A 17,337-nucleotide genomic window follows, 5' to 3' on the forward strand; every position below is an offset into this window, starting at 1 on the left:
GATAGTTACAGGACATTGCTTTGTGTTTGTTATTATTCTGTGTTGTTGGTTGCAAATAAAATAAATAAGAATTATTTATTATACTTGTACCATAAATATAAACATAGGCTTAAATTTCATTGACAGACAACAACAAAAACACAAGACGACCCAGGTAAGTAATTTCTTGTTTTTCATGTGAATTTTTTCTTTAATAGTAACTACAGTGTGAAAATTGGAAACTTTTTAAGTTAGATAAGAGTGTAAAAAAATAATAGTAATTCTTTACAAGATATGCTCACAAGCAGCTGTTGTGTTACATCATTCAACATAGTAACTTGAGTTAGGTAGTGATTTTTAACTTGTGTGGTGGGATTATTAGCTATGTACAGTTCAAAGGAGTAATAACATTAAGTATAAACAGATGTAGTTTTGTGTTGAAAGTTACAGTCATTATAAAGAAGAAAAAGAGTACTTTATATTTTTATGTGAGCATGTTCAAATCAATGAAATATCTGTAGAGTTAGGGTAGAGAAAACAGCAGATAAACTATAGAGTTTTAACTGAAAAAAAAAGCAATGTTTCATATTTACTTAATTGGTATTAGAGGTTAGAGATCACATAAGTGAGATTATAAAATTTTCAACTGAAAAAGTTATTTTCTTATCATTGTAAAAGTCACTTTGCACTTGGAGTAATTCACACTTGAACTCCATATTCTCACAAACAGATCTTTAATAAAAATACTTAAGAAATGAATTTATTTGTTTAATAAGACTTGTATTGTTTACTCAAAGCTTGCAAAATTCTGTGAAGATAACATTTTGAAAGTTATAAAGTACTGGTTACTTTTGGGTCACTCAGATCTTTTAGCAAGAGAGCTAAAGATAAAACAAATAAGCTACACAAATTATTATAATAAAATAAAAACCAGTACTTGATATATCTGCATATAGAGTAGCTCCGTGGCTACACTGTTGTTTGAAGTAATTAATAAGTTAATTTTTAAAAATAATACTGTGTCAGAAAATCCTTACCATAATGTCATGTGTTGTTATATAGATGAAAAGTGCTGTTCACTAACTAGTTTAACTGAAGTGGTTGTTTTCAGTTGGTTTATTACTATAAATAGTGTCTCAACCACTACTGTATTTATCATATCATCTTTGGCATGAAGGGTCCTGGTATTGGCTCCAGTTAGAGTGAGGTTAACATATTATTATACACCTTTTTTAATACCATTAACCTCAAAGGTTCACTGTTGTCAAACTGTGTGTTATAAATAAGTACCAACATTTACAAAGACCACCTATTTTAATACCATTTACTTTAATGGTTAAATGTTGTCAAACTGTGTGTTATAACTAAGTACCAACATGTACAGAGACCACATATTTTAATACCATTAACCTCAAATGTTCACTGTTGTCAAACTGTGTGTTATAAATAAGTACCAACATGTACAAAAACCACATATTTTAATACTGTTAACCTAAAATGGTCACTGTTGTCAAACTTTGTGTTATAAATAAGTACCAACATGTACAGAGACCATGTATTTTAATACCATTAACCTCAAATGTTCACTGTTGTCAAACTGTGTGTTATAACTAAGTACCAACATGTACAGAGACCACATATTTTAATACCATTAACCTCAAATGTTCACTGTTGTCAAACTGTGTGTTATAAATAAGTACCAACATGTACAAAAACCACATATTTTAATACTGTTAACCTAAAATGGTCACTGTTGTCAAACTTTGTGTTATAAATAAGTACCACATGTACAAACACCACATGTTTCCATTTGCACAGATCCTATATTTAAACATTTCTTGATCACAAATAACAATTACACTTTGTGATATTAAATGTAGATAAGGATTAGCAGTTTGATTATATTACTTTCATAAAATGTATATCAAACAAATTCTGAATCTGAGATTACATCTTTTTGGTTGTTTGATGAGAAGAAATCTTCTACAACTTAACATTATGTAACCTCATAAAAGGCCCAGAAAGGTTTATATAATTTCTTTAAAGTTTCAAAAGTGTCTAGATTAACTCTTACAGAAATATATAAACTGTAATGTTAGACAGTGGTGTTGTGCCTGAGGGCCATGGGTTCCCCCAGATGCTTTCCACACACTGTTTTAATAATTCCATCAACCATGTATAAACAGTTGAATCAATATGTTCAAAACAGTTGTCTGTATGAGAAACCACCAAGTTAAAGTAACAATATGAAATGTAAAAAGTTAATATAGTTCATATGGTAAATATTATTAACTTATTGATAACAGACTCCGATCTCAGACAGATTTAACTGTATGAAATCACTGGCGTTTATTCTACTGAAAATTAATGGTAAACTGAAACTCAGATTTTGTAATTGTTCCGAAAGATGAATGCCATAGAATGTGATTTTATATTCTGTGGCTGGTTGTGGATATTTACTAAAGACATGACTTGTAAGCAGTCAAAGCATGTCTTGAATACTTTTTGAAGAAAGCGTATCTGTGAGGGAAATAAATATTGAGAGTTATTACGTCTTCTGTATTATCTTTCAATAAATATTTGAAGATATTTCATTAAAAAGTTAAAGTATCTCTCATGATTGGATGGTCCTGGTCAGGTTTATTTTGTAAAGAATGGTCCTGGTCAGGTTTATTTTTTAAAGGATGGTCCTGGTCAGGTTTATTTTTTAAAGGATGGTCCTGGTCAGGTTTTATGGCACTTACTGATTGGTGGAGTTTGGATTTACTTGTTGAAGAATCCTATTTCAGTCACATGCCAACAGTATGAACTTCAACATTTGTGGTCAGATTGATGCAGATGTTTGTTATCTTTTCATTATATTCACAGTATTATATGTTCATAATGATGCCAGTGAGTTCTAATCCCTTCTTTTTCATACATGTTTTTCTTATCTCTTTAGAGGAGACTATTCAAATGCACTGAACCATTTTGAAAAGGGTCTGACAAATGATGAACAGGTAAGATTCTGTATGATCTAATTGTTTTTTTTAGTAAAATGTCTCAGTCACATGGGTGTACGTACAGTAATCTGATGTAAACGTGAGTGGTGATATTTTTAGTAGATGTTTTAAATGTTTTTACTGAATATGTTTTGTAATTATTTAAACAATAAATATCTTGAATTCAAACAAAACCAACGTGGATGTACTTAATAATCTGATAACTGTAAGAAAACAAAGTAGGTGTTATATATAATGTGGACCAACAGTTGGATTGAATTATATTTTGTGTATTAAGATATATCTGAGCACTTGGTGATGCTTGCTAACTAATGACTCCATTTATCAATTAGTACAGTGTTTCTCAAACCCTGGACCTAGAATTAAAAAAGAAATTTAACTGAAGGTGTTGCTAACCAACTGCTTTCCCTATAAACAGTAATGACAAAAAAACCTTTAGTAATAGGTTCTGTCAACTAGTTACCTTCCCACTCTAACCAGTAGTTAACAAAAAAAAAAACTTTGGCAGCAGGTGCTGTCAGCTAATTACCTTCCCACTCTAACCAGTAGTTAACAAAAAAAAAACTTCCAGGTGCTGTCAGCTAATTACCTAACCAGTAGTTAACAAAAAAAAAAACTTTGGCAGCAGGTGCTATCAGCTAGTTACCTTCCCACTCTAACCAGTAGTTAACAAAAAAAACTTTGGCAGCAGGTGCTGTCAGCTACCCAGTAGTTAACAAAAAAAAACTTTGGCAGCAGGTGCTATCAGCTAGTTACCTTCCCACTCTAACCAGTAGTTAACAAAAAAAAACTTTGGCAGCAGGTGCTGTCAGCTAATTACCTTCCCACTCTAACCAGTAGTTAACAAAAAAAAAAACTTTGGCAGCAGGTGCTATCAGCTAGTTACCTTCCCACTCTAACCAGTAGTTAACAAAAAAAAACTTTGGCAGCAGGTGCTGTCAGCTAGTTACCTTCCCACTCTAACCAGTAGTTAACAAAAAAAAAAAACTTTGGCAGCAGGTGCTGTCAGATGGTTACCTTCTTACTCTAACCAGTAGTTAACAACAACAAAAAACCTTGGCAGGAGGTGCTGTCAACTAGTTACCTTCACACTCTAGTCAGTAGTTCAGAATTAGTGACAGTGACTGAATGTAAGTGAATGTCAAATAAGATTGAGAACTAAAGTTAAAATTCATACAGTAAATAGTTAATAATAAATATAGATATTATGGCTATACCATGGACATTATCAAAACCATAACTTGATAAGTATGTGTAATTTAATTTTCATTTGATACATTGACCTTAGACGTTGTATAAATGTTAATGTTTGATGATTCCTAAGATTAATCCAATTTTCAGTGTGTGTGTAAATGTGTACTCCTTGAAATAACTTAAGATTAATTAGAATTTATAATATTTTAGGTATGACAAAGTAGAACTACTGTTAAAATACTTGTTGGAAGAAAATTATAATGATATAGAAATATACTAAAGAATTTGACTGAAGATTGTCCCACCATTCATAAAACTTTTCCTTATGCTTTTAAATCATTGTTTACGTATCTGTTGTTATATCTTTAATTCATAACAGTCATGTAGGAGAAAACAACTTAGATAACATTTTTATCAGTACCTTGATGTAATGAAAAAAAAATCTCAAACTATTTTAAAATACAAAAATTAGTAAGTGTTAAGGTAAATAACCACAGCTGCCCCCCAGTGACTCAGCGGCATGTCCACTGACTTACAATGCTGAAAACTAGGTTTGGATACCAGTGGTGGGCACAGCACAGATAGCCCAATGTGTAGCTTTGTGCTTAATTAAAAACAACAACAAGATAACCACAGTTAATATGAAATACATTTTTAGTAGGACTAAAGAAATTAAACATTTTGTGCATTAATGTTTTCTTCTAGTTTCATGACCATGATGAAACTTGTAATGCTGGTATAGCCAGGATGTCCCTTAGGTGCAGTGACCTCAGAAGGTTAGTAAAACCATGTCAAATTTCAATAAGGTCATGATTACAAACATTTAATATCTTACAAAACTGTGTCAAATTTCTTCATGAATTCCACATTGTTCTGTACAGTGTGTCTTGAGAAAAAACTAATATAATCATGTTGCCTTCCTCTGTAAACATGTTTTTCAGTTTGGTTGGACTTATAAATAACATTTCTTATTAAATATATTATTAGATTTTTGTAGTATAAGAATTCTATTTAACATTTATATAAACTTCTATTTTGGAAGTAATTAATTTCAGATGGTGTGAACACTATTTTGTTATTATTGTTTCAACTTGTATAACATAACACTATTTTGTTATTGTTGTTTCAACTTGTATAACATAACACTATTTTGTTATTGTTCTTTCAACTTGTACAACATAACACTATTTTGTTATTGTTGTTTCAACTTGAAAAACATAACACTATTTTGTTATTATTGTTTCAACTTGTACACCATAACACTATTTTGTTATTATTGTTTCAACTTGTATAACATAACACTATTTTGTTATTGTTGTTTCAACTTGTATAACATAACACTATTTTGTTATTATTATTTCAACTTGTATAACATAATACTATTTTGTTATTGTTGTTTCAACTTGTATAACATAACACTATTTTGTTATTATTGTTTCAACTTGTTCAACATAACACTATTTTGTTATTATTGTTTCAACTTGTATAACATAACACTATTTTGTTATTGTTGTTTCAACTTGAAAAACATAACACTATTTTGTTATGATTGTTTCAACTTGTACAACATAATACTATTTTGTTATTGTTGTTTCAACTTGTATAACATAACACTATTTTGTTATTGTTGTTTCAACTTGAAAAACATAACACTATTTTGTTATGATTGTTTCAACTTGTACAACATAATACTATTTTGTTATTGTTGTTTCAACTTGTATAACATAACACTATTTTGTTATTGTTGTTTCAACTTGTATAACATAACACTATTTTGTTATTATTGTTTCAACTTGTACAACATAATACTATTTTGTTATTATTGTTTCAACTTGTATAACATAACACTATTTTGTTATTGTTGTTTCAACTTGTATAACATAACACTATTTTGTTATTGTTGTTTCAACTTGTATAACATAACACTATTTGTTATTATTGTTTCAACTTGTATAACATAACACTATTTTATTATTATTGTTTCAACTTGTATAACATAACACTATTTTGTTATTGTTGTTTCAACTTGTATAACATAACACTATTTTGTTATTGTTGTTTCAACTTGTATAACATAACACTATTTCGTTATTATTGTTTCAACTTGTATAACATAACATTATTTTGTTATTATTGTTTCAACTTGTATAACATAACACTATTTTGTTATTATTGTTTCAACTCATTTGTATCTTGTTATGTTCATGCCTCAGTGATTTCCATCAAAAATTAAATTCCAAAATGCATTTGGTTATGGATTTGTTCTGATGGTTGATTATACAACAAAGATGTCTCTCTATGTACACAGTTAACAAGCAAAAGATGTGTCAAGAATGTAATTTATATTATTATTTATTGATTCCTTTCTGTTTATTGTTAAGGGGTGTTCAGATAGCTCAAAAGTCAGAAAGCAGGACACTGAAGAAAGAATGTGCTGAAATTCTTGAGTCGATGAAGGTTCGTAGTTTAGATAATTTCAGAAACCAGTCTTGTAATGAGTTAGTCACTGTATGGATCAAATTTCTGGTTTTAACATATTATTTCTGCATTTACCTTTGTAAATAATATTTACCACTACATATAAATCTAAAATAAAGCAGTAAATATTTTAGTAAGTTAAAAGTAACTTGTATTTTAGTTCCCAAGACGTGATTACATAATATAATTATTTGTCAACTAACAAGTTAGCATGTTTTGTTAAATTAAATGTAATTTTGAAGACATGTACTAAACTTTACAAAGGAAAATTTGATGTAATTTGTTTGGTATAGAAATATATTTAATAATAATAAAAAGTATAAACTGAATCATTCAGTAATTTTTCATTTTATCAACAGGAACAATTGACACCAGACGTATATTTGATGTAACATTCATGGTGTAATTTGTAAAGTAATCCATTCGATGTTGTATTGTTTCTTTTAGTCCTCACTATATATGTGTGTTAAACATCTGGAAATTTCTTATTGTTTCTTTTAGTCCTCACTATATATGTATGTTAAACATCTGGAATTTTCTTATTGTTTCTTTTAGTCCTCACTATATATGTGTGTTAAACATCTAGAAATTTCTTATTGTTTCTTTTAGTCCTCACTATATATGTGTGTTAAACATCTGGAAATTTCTTATTGTTTCTTTTAGTCCTCACTATATATGTATGTTAAACATCTGGAATTTTCTTATTGTTTTTTTTAGTCCTCACTATATATGTGTGTTAAACATCTAGAAATTTCTTATTGTTTCTTTTAGTCCTCACTATATATGTGTGTTAAAATCTGGAAATTTCTTGTCACTTAACATCTTTTCTTGTCACTTAACATCTTTTTTAAATACAGCAATATGCTGAAGCAGCCATGTTGTATGAAATAGGTAATTACTACGATAAGGCTGCATCGTTGTACATCAGGCTTAAAAACTGGTAAGTTTACCATTTACCTTCCTGTGTTGATACAAAGTTTTAGCAGTAGTTCTACTGCATTATGTTGTGTAAAAGTTAAAGTGATGAAAATTCATGTTAAATCATTTGTTATTTACCATAGTGCTAATAGTTCATTATAAGATTCAAGAAATGTTAAAAGTTTCACTTGGTTGATGTAGATTGTAAATTAAATGTTATAAGAAACATGGTAAGATGAAGTAAGAGTGACTTAAGTTGAACCTATTTAATGAGATATGTTTCATACCTTTAGACATCTTATTTGTGTATATTAAATATACAGTATATTTCTGTATGTCAGTATAATGCATACTGACCTACTGTATACAGTATATTTCTATATGTCTCTATAATGTATACTGACCTACTGTATACAGTATATTTCTATATGTCAGTATAATCTGTACTGACCTACTGTATACAGTATATTTCTATATATTAGTATAATGTATACTGACCTACTGTATACAGTATATTTCTATATGTCAGTATAATGTGTACTGACCTACTGTATACAGTATATTTCTATATGTCAGTATAATGTATACTGACCTACTGTATACAGTATATTTCTATATGTCAGTATAATGTATACTGACCTACTGTATACAGTATATTTCTATATGTCAGTATAATGTATACTGACCTACTGTATACAGTATATTTCTATATGTCAGTATAATGTATACTGACCTACTGTATACAGTATATTTCTATATGTCAGTATAATGTGTACTGACCTACTGTATACAGTATATTTCTATATGTCAGTATAATGTGTACTGACCTACTGTATACAGTATATTTCTATATGTCAGTATAATGTGTACTGACCTACTGTATACAGTATATTTCTATATGTCAGTATAATGTGTACTGACTGTATACAGTATATTTCTATATGTCAGTATAATGTATACTGACCTACTGTATACGGTATATTTGTATATGTCAGTATAATGTATACTGACTTACTGTATACAGTATATTTCTATATGTCAGTATAATGTGTACTGACCTACTGTATACAGTATATTTCTATATGTCAGTATAATGTGTACTGACCTATTGTATACAGTATATTTCTATATGTCAGTATAATGTGTACTGACCTACTGTATACAGTATATTTCTATATGTCAGTATAATGTGTACTGACCTACTGTATACAGTATATTTCTATATGTCAGTATAATGTGTACTGACCTACTGTATACAGTATATTTCTATGTGTCAGTATAATGTATACTGACCTACTGTATACAGTATATTTCTATATGTCAGTATAATGTGTACTGACTTACTGTATACAGTATATTTCTATATGTCAGTATAATGTGTACTGACCTACTGTATACAGTATATTTCTATATGTCAGTATAATGTGTACTGACCTACTGTATACAATATATTTCTATATGTCAGTATAATGTGTACTGACCTACTGTATACAGTATATTTCTATATGTCAGTATAATGTATACTGACCTACTGTATACAGTATATTTCTATATGTCAGTATAATGTGTACTGACCTACTGTATACAGTATATTTCTATATGTCAGTATAATGTATACTGACCTACTGTATACAGTATATTTCTATATGTCAGTATAATGTGTACTGACCTACTGTATACAGTATATTTCTTTTTGTACTGCCAGAGTTTGACATTACCAATCTTAATCACCAGAGTACAAAAACTCTGGTCTCAGGCAGAAACACTTGTCTTCACTATAATCAACAGTGAAATATGAAAATAAAATGGTGGCAGATGCTGCTAGACAGTTTCCTCAAGAAAACAAAATAAACTTGAAGTAAAATACAACTTGGGCTAAAACTGGGCAGAATAAAGAGAGTATATTATGTAGATTTAGGCTTAACAACAAATATAATATAATAATACTATTTTAATTATTTAGATAATTGAAATAATAAAAAATAGAAACAACTGAAAAATATGAATTTGATTATTTTTGTGACAATCTGTTTAAGCTTCTAACATCAGATATGGTCTGTGTTTGGTATTATTAAGTCTTGTAACCATAAAACTACAACTTTTATCATTTTGATGTGTATCTTCAGGAATTTTGCAAGTTTTTAATATAAATTATAATTTTTTGTGCAAAAGCAGTTACATTTTAAAATTAAGTATTTTTACTAAAGATTTGTCTATGCATTTACAATGTCTTGACTGAGTCAGTCCAATACTCATGCTAAGACTAAAAACACTTCTCTCCATCTCACAGTTTTTATATTTCCTTTACAAAATAAATTTCTGCAGAAGCTTTCTTTCAATAAAACTATGATTTATCAGTTACTTGCTCTACTTTAACACCAACTAGATTCACCTCAGTCAGTTTGACAACTCTCATTATAACCATTACATAAAAAATTTAAAAATAATTAATTTTCAACTGTCTTTTTTTTTTTCTTTCTACAATGACCACACATTACAAGAGACAATTACACACTGTATTGGTTTACAGTTAACAGAAGTTTTATTTCTTTATAGTTGTGCTTGGACACTCTCAGAATACACAGAAATGTATTACACTGGCACTTAATGTAAACAGAGGATCAAGTTACTCGCCCACGTTCCTGATATTTACCCTTAACACTCATGCTGAATGACTTGTATGTAACGTTACTCGCCCACGTTCCCGATATTCACCCTTAACACTCATGCTGAATGAGTTGTATCTAACGTTACTCGCCCACGTTCCTGATATTGACCCTTAACAATCATGCTGAATGAGTTGTATCTAACCTAATAATTTTCTGATTTTTATAATTTAGTTACTTTTATGGGAATAAGTAAATAATTATGCATATAAAACAAGAAATTTAGTGTTAGTATATGAAGTCTTGCTTTTCAAGCTTTTGTATTTGTACACTAAAAGTCACAGTACTGAATTTAGAAATTTTAAAATGATTTTTAAGTAAAATATGATGTTAGGAATTGTCGAGGTTTCCAAATAATTCACATGCTGGAAAACCATCCTGTTGAATTCCTAAGTGAAAGATCTACCATTCAAAGTATTAATCAGGATATATGCTAATAATATAGTAAATAGGTTGCTAACATTCCTGGTATAGCAATTTAAAAATATCTAAAACAGTAACTTTTTGTGTACTTACCTATCTAACTGATTGTGTCACGTGGCTGGCCCCTAGATGGCTCTGAGTGTTGCTACAAGATGTACACTGTTTATTTGACTAGACTGTCAGTATCTACTTTGGATATTGTGACATACGCAGACTGTTTGAATTGCATGGCTCCAGTTGGTTTTAGGGGAATCTGCTTGGTGTCGCTAGGTTCACACAGATCAGCTGATTACAACGTCATTTCCCGATTGCAGATATCTTCATTTGTGTGTTAGCTACGAGGTTTTAAGTGAAGTTTTAAGATCATCTGTGATCTGTGGAGTTAACTGAATATTTAGTGTAACTTTGTAAAACAGTAGTGACATCTGCACTTTGATACATCTGTGATCTGTGGAGTTAACTGAATATTTAGTGTAACTTTGTAAAACAGTAATGACATCTGCACTTTGATACATCTGTGATCTTATGGAGTTAACTGAATATTTAGTGTAACTTTGTAAAACAGTAGTGACATCTGCACTTTGATATATCTGTGATCTTATGGAGCTAACTGAATATTTAGTGTAACTTTGTAAAACAGCAGTAACATCTGCACTTTGATACATCTGTGATCTGTGAAGTTAACTGAATATTTAGTGTAACTTTGTAAAACAGTAGTGACATCTGCACTTTGATACATCTGTGATCTTATGGAGTTAACTGAATATTTAGTGTAACTTTGTAAAACAGTAGTGACATCTGCACTTTGATACATCTGTGATCTTATGGAGTTAACTGAATATTTAGTGTAACTTTGTAAAACAGTAGTGACATCTGCACTTTGACACATCTGTGATCTTATGGAGTTAACTGAATATTTAGTGTAACTTTGTAAAACAGTAGTGACATCTGCACTTTGACACATCTGTGATCTTATGGAGTTAACTGAATATTTAGTGTAACTTTGTAAAACAGTAGTGACATCTGCACTTTGATACATCTGTGATCTTATGGAGTTAACTGAATATTTAGTGTAACTTTGTAAAACAGTAGTGACATCTGCACTTTGATACATCTGTGATCTTATGGAATTAACTGAATATTTAGTGTAACTTTGTAAAACAATAGTGACATCTGCACTTTGATACATCTGTGATCTGTGGAGTTAACTGAATATTTAGTGTAACTTTGTAAAACAGTAGTGACATCTGCACTTTGATACATCTGTGATCTTATGGAATTAACTGAATATTTTGTAACAATCAGTTTACTCCATTGCTAAAATAACAAAAAACAGTAATAATCTGGACTTCTAATGTTGATTAATTGATTTAATTGTAATTTGGACTTGGATATTAGTTTACATGAAATTCAACTGATGTAATTGCTGCACATAAGCAATTTTGTTACACCAATTATGTGGTTACATTCTCCAAATATAAATTAATTTTTCATTGATGGAAGTATTTGTTTAACAATCACTTCATAAAAACTTGAAACCTGTGAGTTGGTGTAGCTTTCTGTTTCATAAACCACACTAGTTTAACAAAGTTCCATGTGTAAATAACTGGAATATTTCAGGAACAAAGTTGGAGAATTACTGCCAAATGTAGTTTCCCCAAAGATCCATGCTCAGTACGCAAAGGCAAAGGAAGCTGATGGCTCTTATCATGAGGCAGCAAAAGCATATGAAGATGCTAGAGATTATGAAAATGTCATAAGGTAAAAACTTGTAGAATATGCTTCTCAACATTTACACGTGTGTCCAGTAAAGGTTGAAAGAAATATATATCTCTTATGTCATAGTTTCACATTTGGTCAGTATTAAGTTGAAGGATATATAACTAATGTCATAGTTTCACAGTTGGTCAGTATTAAGTTGAAGGATATATAACTAATGTCATAGTTTCAGAGTTGGTCAGTATTAAGTTGAAGGATATATAACTAATGTCATAGCTTTACAGTTGGTCAGTATTAAGTTGAAGGATATATAACTAATGTCATAGTTTTACAGTTGGTCAATATTAAGTTGAAGGAAGCATATTCCTCTAATGTCATAGTTTTATAGTTGGTCAGTATTAAGTTGAAGGAAGTATACAACTCTAATGTCATAGTTTTATAGTTGGTCAGTATTAAGTTGAAGGAAGTATATAACTAATGTCACAGTTTTACAGTTGGTCAGTATTAAGTTGAAGGAAGTATATAACTAATGTCACAGTTTTACAGTTGGTCAGTATTAAGATGAATGAAGCATTCATATCTTGTTTTCTTGTTTTCAGTTGGTCAGTATTAAGATGAATGAAGCATTCATATTTTGTTTTCCAGTTGGTCAGTATTAAGTTCACCTTTCTTAAAATTCTAAAATCTGAGGTTAAATTCCCCATGGTGGACAGATTGTGAATGAATACATGTGAACATTACATGTATAAAATATATTCAAAACATTTGGAGAGAGATGAGTTTTATCTGTGTGCAATTTACATTAGATCATGTTTTATTTGTTGAATAATGTGTTATTTTTGGATAATTTAGAATGAAAATTTTGTGTAAATTATTAAGATAAGTATTAATATTTCATTGATTTGTATAAGATTTGTTGAATAATGCGTTATTTTTGGATAATTTAGAATGAAAATTTTGTATAAATTATTAAGATAAGTATTAATATTTCATTGATTTGTATAAGATTTGTTGAATAATGCGTTATTTTTGGATAATTTAGAATGAAAATTTTGTGTAAATTATTAAGATAAGTATTAATATTTCATTGATTTGTATAAGATTTGTTGAATAATGCATTATTTTTGGATAATTTAGAATGAAAATATTGTATAAATTATTAAGATAAGTATTAATATTTCATTGATTTGTATAAGATTTTTTAATGTTTTTAGAATACAACTTGAGCACTTGAACAAACCAGAGGAAGCTGTAAGACTTGTAAAAGACACAAAATCAGTAGAAGGAGCAAAGATGGTTGCTAGGTAAGTGTCGTCACTAGTTAGATAGGCATGGTGAGTAGGTGAAATATGCATGGTCAATAAGCATGGCGAGTAGGTGAAATAGGTATAGTCAATAGGTAAGATAGGCTTGGTCAGTAGGTGAAATAGGCATGATCATTAGGTAAGATAGGCATGGTCAATATGTAAGCTAGGCATGGTCTATAGGTAAGATAGGCATGTTTAACAGGTAAGATAGACATGGTCAATATGTAAGATAGGCATGTTTAACAGGTAAGATAGACATGATCAATATGTAAGATAGGCATGTTTAACATGTGAGATAGGCATGGTCAGTATGTAAGATAGGCATGTTTAACAGGTAAGATAGGCATGGTCAATATGTAAGCATGAATGTAAATCATATTTGTTCATTTTTTGAAAACTAAACTTTTTTAAACATATTATTGAAAACTTGCCATTCTTTTAGTTTTCAACATCTTTTCAGAAGACAGTAGATGTTTTTTTTGTGATTTGCTAAAATATAGTTACCCAGAAATCATATCCTAACCTTTACCTCACTGACAGATGTGAAGCACATGGTGAAGATATGCACTGATGAGACTTTGTAGAATGGACAGCAACTGCCTGTTGCACAAGTGAAAAGTCCTTGAAGACGAAAGGCGGAAGACTTTCAAAACGTCATCCTCTATACTTGTGTCTCCACAACAGGAAGTTGTCATCCATTCTACAAAGTTTCATTATGAATGCCTAAACGGTCTATCAAAGAAGATATGTACTGTTTTTAATCTAACTTGCTTTTTATGATAATAAAAATGTTTAATTTCAAGATACTTTAGTACAGAAGATGAATGTTACTCAATTTTTATTTTAAAGTAATTTCCCTTTGAGGCTGTCATTGTGAGTATATTGTTAAATGACAGTAGGCATATTCCCTAGGGGTTAGTCAGTACGTTCAGACATTGAGTAGTTTCCTGTAGACCACTTGTACCTTCTGTTTCGTTTTGAAAACATTAGCACAAGTAATGTGTGCTTTCATATATGTAAAAATGGCTGGTTTGGGTTGAGAAAATTTTTATGTAGAGGAACGAACAATGTTTAAACCTTCTTTTTGAACCTGACGATGATCGAAGAAGGTCGAAACGTTGTTTGCTCCTCTACATAACAATTTTCTCAACCCAAACCAGCCGTTTCTACATACATATTTTTCTTTACAAGTGGGTTTTCTCGTCATCACTGATTAATGTGTGCTTTTACGTTGATGGTGTTTGACGAGAAAAATAGCTCATGAATTGGTCTTAGCTGCTCAAATAGATTTGTTACCACCATTTTTCTCCCATTTCTTCATGGATTTTATGTCTTTTATTAAACAATATATTGTTATTTATTTAAGTTAATTTGGTTCTACAAAGAATGTTATATCATTTATAAATAAAGTTATTTCATGTTACCACATTGTCAGATTCTTCCAACGTCTAAATGATACGACTTCAGCTATTCAGTTTTTGGTGTTATCAAAATGTCATGAAGAAGCCTTCCAGCTGGCCCAATCAACTGGTAAAATGGATATTTATGTTGATGTTGTTGGAGAAGATGCCTCTCAAGAAGATTACCAAAGTATTGCTACATACTACGATCATGAAAAAAACCATCTGATGGCAGGAAAGTTTTTACACTTGGCAGGTCAACACAGAAAAGTGAGATTTTGTGTGGAAATAAACATGTTTTCAATGTTCATGACTATCTAAAGAATGCAGGTCTTAATTGTCTAAAGAAATTCACTTCCAACATCATATTTGTGTTATACATATTTCTTTAGTCTTTACAATCTCATATTCATGTTATAAATATTTCTGTAGTCTATAAAACCTCATATTTGTGTTATAAATATGTCTGTAGTCTATAAAACCTCATATTTGTGTTATAAATATGTCTGTAGTCTATAAAACCTCATATTTGTGTTATAAATATGTCTGTAGTCTTTACAACCTCATATTTGTGTTATAAATATTTCTGTAGTCTTTAAAACTTCATATTTGTGTTATAAATATTTCTGTAGTCTTAACAACATCATATTCACGTTATAAATATTTCTGTAGTCTTTACAACCTCATATTTGTGTTATAAATATTTCTGTAGTCTTTAAAACCTCATATTTGTGTTATAAATATTTCTGTAGTCTTTACAACCTCATATTTGTGTTATAAATATTTCTGTAGTCTTTACAACCTCATATTTGTGTTATAAATATTTCTGTAGTCTTTACAACCTCATATTTGTGTTATAAATATTTCTGTAGTCTTTAAAACCTCATATTTATGTTATAAATATTTCTGTAGTCTTTACAACCTCATATTTGTGTTATAAATATTTCTGTAGTCTATAAAACCTCATATTTGTGTTATAAATATTTCTGTAGTCTATAAAACCTCATATTTGTGTTATAAATATGTCTGTAGTCTTTACAACCTCATATTTGTGTTATAAATATTTCTGTAGTCTTTAAAACTTCATATTTGTGTTATAAATATTTCTGTAGTCTTAACAACATCATATTCACGTTATAAATATTTCTGTAGTCTTTACAACCTCATATTTGTGTTATAAATATTTCTGTAGTCTTTAAAACCTCATATTTGTGTTATAAATATTTCTGTAGTCTTAACAACATCATATTTACGTTATAAATATTTCTGTAGTCTTTACAACCTCATATTTGTGTTATAAATATTTCTGTAGTCTTTACAACCTCATATTTGTGTTATAAATATTTCTGTAGTCTTTACAACCTCATATTTGTGTTATAAATATTTCTGTAGTCTATAAAACCTCATATTTGTGTTATAAATATTTCTGTAGTCTATAAAACCTCATATTTGTGTTATAAATATTTCTGTAGTCTTTAAAACCTCATATTTGTGTTATAAATATTTCTGTAGTCTATAAAACCTCATATTTGTGTTATAAATATTTCTGTAGTCTATAAAACCTCATATTTGTGTTATAAATATTTCTGTAGTCTTTAAAACCTCATATTTGTGTTATAAATATTTCTGTAGTCTATAAAACCTCATATTTGTGTTATAAATATTTCTGTAGTCTTTACAACCTCATATTTGTGTTATAAATATTTATTTAGTCTTTACAACCTCATATTTGTGTTATAAATGTGTCTTTAGTCTTCACAACTTCATATTTGTGTTATAAATGTGTCTTTAGTCTTTACAACCTCATATTTGTGTTATAAATATTTCTGTAGTCTTAACAACATCATATTCACGTTATAAATATTTCTGTAGTCTATAAAACCTCATATTTGTGTTATAAATATTTCTGTAGTCTTTACAACCTCATATTTGTGTTATAAATATTTCTGTAGTCTTTAAAACCTCATATTTGTGTTATAAATATTTCTGTAGTCTTAACAACATCATATTCACGTTATAAATATTTCTGTAGTCTATAAAACCTCATATTTGTGTTATAAATATTTCTGTAGTCTTTACAACCTCATATTTGTGTTATAAATATTTCTGTAGTCTTTAAAACCTCATATTTGTGTTATAAATATTTCTGTAGTCTATAAAACCTCATATTTGTGTTATAAATATGTCTGTAGTCTATAAAACCTCATATTTGTGTTATAAATATGTCTGTAGTCTTTACAACCTCATATTT

General features: G+C 29.3%; 1 protein-coding gene across 2 annotated transcripts in view; it reads left to right on the forward strand.

Moving 5' to 3' along the window:
• LOC143251850 (WD repeat-containing protein 19-like) overlaps positions 1 to 17,337 on the forward strand; it is a 122,385-nt gene that overhangs the window by 76,247 nt on the left and 28,801 nt on the right. For both annotated transcript variants that reach the window (XM_076503125.1, XM_076503126.1), the window contains 7 exons: positions 2,921 to 2,978; positions 4,881 to 4,951; positions 6,557 to 6,632; positions 7,511 to 7,593; positions 12,281 to 12,421; positions 13,594 to 13,683; positions 15,122 to 15,356. In XM_076503125.1, the coding sequence (XP_076359240.1) occupies positions 2,921 to 2,978; positions 4,881 to 4,951; positions 6,557 to 6,632; positions 7,511 to 7,593; positions 12,281 to 12,421; positions 13,594 to 13,683; positions 15,122 to 15,356 (754 nt within the window). The remainder of the gene's footprint in view (positions 1 to 2,920; positions 2,979 to 4,880; positions 4,952 to 6,556; positions 6,633 to 7,510; positions 7,594 to 12,280; positions 12,422 to 13,593; positions 13,684 to 15,121; positions 15,357 to 17,337) is intronic.

Source organism: Tachypleus tridentatus, chromosome 6, assembly GCF_004210375.1.
Source record: "Tachypleus tridentatus isolate NWPU-2018 chromosome 6, ASM421037v1, whole genome shotgun sequence".
Classification (NCBI taxonomy): Eukaryota; Metazoa; Arthropoda; class Merostomata; order Xiphosura; family Limulidae; genus Tachypleus; species Tachypleus tridentatus.